A 6,410-nucleotide genomic window follows, 5' to 3' on the forward strand; every position below is an offset into this window, starting at 1 on the left:
CGCTGACGGTGATGGTGAACTCCCAGTCGGAGGCCTTCTCCTGCACCTCGGAGAAGAGCAGCTGCAGGGCCCGCTGGTTGATGCCTGGGTTCTCAGGGGTTCCCTGGGGGCAGAGGCAAGGCCCCGTGAGCTGGTCCCCTCCCCACCATGAGGGGTGGCCCGTGCAGATGCTCACAGGGTGCCTGTGGCCCCCAGCCTCCCTGCCCGAAGCCTCCGTCTGCAGGCTGATCTGTCCCCAAACCTCCTCCCCACAACTGCAAGCAACTTCATTCACCTACTTGGGCCTCAGTTTCCCACCTTTAAAATGGTACCCCCTGCCGGACTGCCCTAGACAGAGCAGGGCGCCCAGGTGAAACGCCGGCCGGGGACAGCACATGGGCTGCTGGGAGCCAGATGTGTACCTGGCCCTGGTGAGCCGCCTGGGACCGACACGGGGAACCCGATTTCCCTGCCGCTGCCCACAGGGGGCCGATATCAGGGAGGCCGTGAGCCGGGCTCTAGGGGGTGGAGGGCAGGCCCAGGCGGAGCCGGCAGGGACCTTGGGACCCTGCGCTCCCGGCCTTTCTGAGGAAATCTCACCTGGGCTCTCGCTTCCCCTCTCAGGGCCCCTCCCACCGAAGGGCCCTCTCACTCGCCTTGTCCCGACACCAGGACACCTGCGCTCCGTCTCTACCCAGGAAACCGCCCCGTCAAGAGCCAGGGAAATGCTGACAAACCAAAGACCCCGGGGGGCCAGCCTTCCATTTTCATCTACAGACAAGATTCTTCCTCCTCTAGAGGCCGGGTCCCCGAGGGGAGGGGACAGCCGCAAGCAGGAGGAGGCAGGTAAGAGCAGGGCTCCCACCCACGACAGTCTTCATCAGCCAGTCTCTCCCACGGGGGCCGGGACCCCCTCCAGGATGGAGACCTGCCCTCATCCATCCTGGTAGCCCCAGGGCCCAGCCCGGGCAGCCGTACCCCAGGAGCCCAATAAATGCGTGTGGAGCCCAATCCATTCCATGAAGACTGACTCTGACTTCAGGCCAGGACCCTTCTGTGAGGTGGCTGTCGTCACCCCTGCCCCTCCTACCACGGGGACCATCCCAGTGCCCTTGGGCAAGGCGCCCCCTCTTCAGGCCCTGGTGGCGGGGAGGTTGTGAAGACCGAGTGAGGCACAACACACCACGCAGGACCCTGAGCCCCCACCCGTGGCAGCCAGGGGAGGTCCTCACGGTCTGAACCCCGCCTCAGCGGGCACCCACCTCCATCGTGTACGTCTTGCCAGCACCCGTCTGGCCGTAAGCGAAGATGCAGACATTGAACCCGTCGATGCAGGAGGTGATCAGGGCCTGCACCTCCTGGAAGACCTAGGAGGGGACATGGGATGGAGGGTGTGGGGCTGCAGGGGCTGCTGGGACCAGGGTCCCCACCATCTCTTCCAGCCACCCCCCCTGACCGCTCCCTCCTTCAGCAATAACACAGCACGTGACTGTGGACAACGGCTCACTGTGGAGCAATCCAGGACTAAGGAGTCAGGGGCACTGGACACGGATGGTAATCTCGCTGCCCAAAGACGGAGGGGAAGGCGGGGCCGGCTTACTGCCCCCAACACCTGAGCAAGGGGCCGCCCCACCCCTAGAGGGCGCAGCCGGAGGAAGGCAGCGGCCAGTCACATGCCTGACCGTGGGCAGAGGACGGGGCAAAGGTAGAGCCGGGCAGAGAGAGAGGAGAGCACAGGCCAAACAGGCCTGGCACGTTGGCCCTGGCAGGGATGAGACAAGAGCAGATGCTGAGACCTCAGGCCTCTCAGAGGCTGGAGGGACCCGGCTCAGAGCTGGCCAGGGTCATGTGACCGTAAGAAGCCACGTGGGTGGGCGGAGCTTTGGGGTGGGCGGGGCCACGTGGTGGGAGGGACTGTGCATGGATCTCTCCTTCCCAGCAGCGGATTCTAACGCCCTCAGTCTTCGCTTCCCACCCTCTTCTCTCCAGAGGGAAGGAGAGAGGGACCCTGACACCCAGGCCTCTCTATCCCGTCTCCCCCACGCTCACCCTGCTTTCTGCCCCCCGTCCCCCCCCATCTGTCCCTTTCCTGGTGAGTGTCTCTGTGTCCCCCTCTCTCCATTGCTCCATCCCTTCCCCCCATCCCACCTGAGAGCCACACTCACGTCCTGCTGGGAGGCCCTCGGGGAGAAGACCTTGTCCAGCTCGAAGGACACAGGCTTCCCCTTGTGCAGCAGGTGGATGACGGAGTCATCGTCAGGATCGAAGGTCACCGCGTTGCTCGCCTCCGGCCCGTCCCCATCCTCCTTGGTGACTGGCCGGACACGGGCAATCACCCGGATGTTGCCTGGTTGGGTGGGGGAGCAGAGAAGGGGACGGGCTGGGTCAAGACCAGGCGGCTTCCGTGCTCGTGCCGCTGGAATCCTCAGCAGGCTCGTGGCTCAGGAGCCTCCTGCCTTCTAAGCAGGCCCCTGGGGCCACACAGCTCTTATCAGTCACTCACACTGTAGTATGAATTCCCTTATTGGTACATTTTCTTCCTGAGCAAACCAGTGGAGGGTAGGAGCTTCCCCTTGGGGACAGGGAGAAAGGTCAGTTGTGGGATCGTGTGGATAGGAGGGGGGGACGCCCTGGGAATTGCTGGCAGACAGGCTGCCTTCGGGGGGCAGGGTGTTGGAGGCGTGGATCTTCAAGCCCTCCAGTGGGATCCCAGTGCCCCTGGAATGAAGAGAAAACTCCCCACCACAGCTCGCCGGGGGCCCCGTCCCCCTCCACCTGTCCACGCCAACTCCCAGCCCAGGTCTCAGGTCTAGCTTTGCCTCCTCCAGGAAGCCCCCCAGCACCCCTCCCCCCAGCCCTGGTAAGGGAACCCCTGTGGGGGTTCTCTGGCTGCTGGAGGGTCACTGTCTGCCCTCCCAGCGGAAGTGAGCACCGTGCGGCAGGGATGGCGCCTGTGGGCCACGGCCAGGTCTCTGCGTCCGGAGCAGCACCTGGCACAGGACAGGCGCTCCCTAGGCCTTTGTGCCATGAACGGGTGAAATCTCAGGCGTGGCCGGCCCCAGGTCAGAACAGGAGGCATTCCAGCCCCTCACCACCCAGGCCTGGGGGCGGCTGCTGTGGACACTGGCCAGGGCCTTGGGGTTGGACAGATCCAAGCCCTAACTGTTCTGTGTCTCCGTGGCTTTATCCTCAAAGATGGAAAGACAACAGCTCCTCCGTGACAGGGCAGAGCTCCAAGGAGCGGTGCTGAGGGCCATGGGGAGGGGCAGGATCATCCCTGAGCCAGGTAGAGGACCCCTGTCCGGCACCCGCCCCCCGCCCGCCTGCAGTCACCTTTCAGCCGCACGAGCTCGTTGTGGCATTTCTTGCGCAGCTGCAGCTCCCGGCGGTACTTGCGCAGCAGCTCCTGGTTGTTGCTGTTGACCTCCTCGATGGCCTGGCCGATCTGGTGGGGGACACGCAGCACCGTCGGGGGGCAGCTCCACAGGCTGCCTGCCCCCCGGCTGGCTGAGCACTGTCCCTCGCCCTGGGCTGAGTTCCCTTGGGGAGGGGGGTGTGCTGCTACCAGTTCCAGTTTACAAAGAAGGAAACGGAATCCGCCCCCGCCCCCCGTCCCCCGAGAGGCTGAGCCCATAGTTCAAGGATGTCCGGCTGCACAAGCAAAGAGCAGCATCTCAGCTTCACGCCACAGCATTCGTATTCGGCCTCAGATTCCGCTGGACCCCAAACCCAGCTCTACCCCGAGTAGCTGGGACCCGAGGCAACAGGCTCCATGTTTTCAAGCCTCAGTTTTCCCATCTGTAAAGTGGGGCTAACAGCATCTAACTCGTGTGGATCTGTAGGAGCCGGTAGGCAAAGATCTCCACGCTGCGTTTCGCAGGGGAAGCAGCAGGAGGCTGGGCACACGCCCCTACGCTGCCCTGTGGGTAAGAGGGCACAGAACGCCCGGGAATTGCTGGCACAGAGGCCGCCTTCAGGGAGCAGGGTGGTAGAGTCCTTTCCTTCTTTCTGATGCCCTTCTTTCTACCATGTCCATGTTTTACTGACATCATATTTTAAAGAAGAACTATTTTCTACTCCTAAAATACATCAGTCTCTCTACCCTGCAGAGCCATCATTCAGATCCAAGGAGCCGGTGGCTATAAAAGGCTCGGCGTGTGGGAGGCCCGTGAGAGACACTGGCTATTCTCACATCGCACACGCGCAGCTCGCAAAACTTAAATCCAAGCTCGCAGGTGTACGGATGTAGGTAGCATGTCTGAGATATGGGGCTGTAACATGTTTGGGTTCAAGGGTCAGAATAGAACAAATGCCCAGATGCCTGCCCCTGAGCAGACTTTTTCAAACAGGGTCTGGGTGGCAGTGTGTGTGTAGGGGGGAGAGGATGAAGCGGCAGGAGAGGCACAGTTGTCTGGGGCTCGGTTTGCATTTTGGAAGAGCTCCTGGGTGGATGCGGCCTGTGCCCAAGGGCGCAAGGCCTCTCCCAGCCCCGCCCCCCCTTTCAGGGCTGGCACTCACCTCGGCCTTGACGCCCTTGAGGGCCTCCTGCAGCAGCAGGGGGAAGCCGCGCACCTGCCGCTTGAGCCCGTTGTAGTCGCTGGTGAGGGTCCGCAGCGCTGGCTGCAGCGTCAGCAGGTTGGTCCGGACGCCTATGGGGCCGGACGGGTGTCAGGCGGGCGGGGTGAGGGGTGCAGCGCGGGGTAGGCCGGGGCCCAGGTGGCGGCTCACCTGCCAGGTTCTCGTGCACGGCCTTCATCTCCACCTGGGCCCTGGCGAAGGCCTCCTCGATGGCCCGGTTCTTGTCCTCCTCCAGGGACTGCATCTCCTCCAGCATCTGCCCGTGCGCCCGCTCCAGCTCCGCCTCGTACATGGCGATCTGGCGGCCAAGGCCAGAGGCTCAGTATGTGGGGCTGGGGTCGGGGGGGGCGTTGCCAGAAAGAAGCCCTGTCTCTTCTTACCTCCCCCCGCCCCCCCACACACATGCACATGCACACACAGGAGAGGGGTAGGATGGCCATCTCTCTCCCCCACAGAGCTGTGAGCTCCATGCAGCTACTTCCCTATGTTGCTCTAGCACCAACCTGGGTCCTGCCACATAACAGGTGCGCACAGCCCAGGGTCAGGGGAGCGTGTTTGCTATGATACTGACTAGAGCCCCTTCAGAGAGCGGGTGTGCTGGGCCCAAGGCCTCTGTGAGAAGAGCCTCCTGTGAGTCGGTCCCTGAGCCGCACTGTGAGGTGTGATCACATCATTTTATAGATGAGGAAACAGAGACTCCGACAAAACTGGCCCTTGGTCACACGGTCAGCGGGAAGAGGAGGGACCGGAGCCTGGGTCTGTGGCCTGTACGAAAGGCTGGCCTCTGCTGCGTGCCCGTCCTGCCCCACAGCCATGCGCACCCCCACACACACCCCAATACGCACCACCCCCCCACGGCCTGCGCACCTGGGCCCGCAGCTGTGCGGTCAGCTGGTGCGAGCTCTGCAGCTGCTGCTCCATCTCCTTCAGCACCTGTCTCTGCATGGCCACCTGCTCCTGCAGGTGCTGGTTCCGGGTCTGGGACTCGGTGAGGGCCTGCTTGGTCTTGGACGATTCTACCTCCACCGTTTTGATGACATACTGCGGGCGCGAGAGGGAGGAGAGCATGGGAGTGCGAGTGCGCCTCGACCTCACTCAGAGGCCCTGGGACTCAGCTGGTCTGGGGAGGGGACCCTCAGGGACACCCCAAGAGCCCCTGAAAAAGCCAGCGGCGCTGCGAAGTCCTGGCTTCCCGGATTGCTGCCAGGGCCTCCTGGGACCTTCTCCTCTTTTTTTATTTTTTAATATATTTTATTGATTTTTTACAGAGAGGAAGGGAGAGGGATAGAGAGTTAGAAACATCAATGAGAGAGAAACATCGATCAGCTGCCTTCTGCACACCCCCCCACTGGGGATGTGCCTGCAACCAAGGTACATGCCCTTGACCGGAATCAAACCTCGGACCTTTAAGTCCGCAGGCCGACGCTCTATCCACTGAGCCAAACCGGTTAGGGCACCTTCTCCTCTTAATGAGCCACTATGAGCCCGGCTGTGGCCCCAGCCTCAGCACAGAGCAAAGAAAGCAAAGATGAGGGCACCCGGTGATGCCCTATGACCCTGCCTGGCCTGCAGTGGGCACCTCCACCATCGGTTGCCGGATGCCTACATCGTGCCTGGCCCTGGAGAGCACGAGGGGGGACAGGCCAGAGACTGCCTGAGTGCAGACTGGAGCGCCGCCTTCACCACTCACACCTCCCCCTGCATGCCAGCCCTGCCCCGGGCACCAGGGGCCAAGCCCCGAGGCACCGCCCAGGCTCCCACCTTGATGGGCGGCGACTGGGCCCGCAGGCTGGCGATGGTCTCGTGGCTGTCCCGCAGGCGCCGGCTGAGCCGCTCCTCCTCCTGCGCCTTCT

The 6,410-nt window shown here is 63.0% G+C and overlaps 1 protein-coding gene across 1 annotated transcript in view; it reads right to left on the reverse strand.

Annotated features, from left to right (window-relative positions):
* KIFC3 (kinesin family member C3) overlaps nt 1-6,410 on the reverse strand; it is a 31,064-nt gene that overhangs the window by 4,102 nt on the left and 20,552 nt on the right. The window contains exons 7-14 of the mRNA XM_015558797.1: nt 6,319-6,408; nt 5,425-5,598; nt 4,708-4,855; nt 4,498-4,628; nt 3,313-3,424; nt 2,145-2,326; nt 1,242-1,346; nt 8-103 (exon numbers count right to left, since the gene is read on the reverse strand). Of these exons, the coding sequence (XP_015414283.1) occupies nt 8-103; nt 1,242-1,346; nt 2,145-2,326; nt 3,313-3,424; nt 4,498-4,628; nt 4,708-4,855; nt 5,425-5,598; nt 6,319-6,408 (1,038 nt within the window). The remainder of the gene's footprint in view (nt 1-7; nt 104-1,241; nt 1,347-2,144; nt 2,327-3,312; nt 3,425-4,497; nt 4,629-4,707; nt 4,856-5,424; nt 5,599-6,318; nt 6,409-6,410) is intronic.

Source organism: Myotis davidii, unplaced genomic scaffold (genome assembly GCF_000327345.1).
Source record: "Myotis davidii unplaced genomic scaffold, ASM32734v1 scaffold590, whole genome shotgun sequence".
NCBI lineage: Eukaryota > Metazoa > Chordata > Mammalia > Chiroptera > Vespertilionidae > Myotis > Myotis davidii.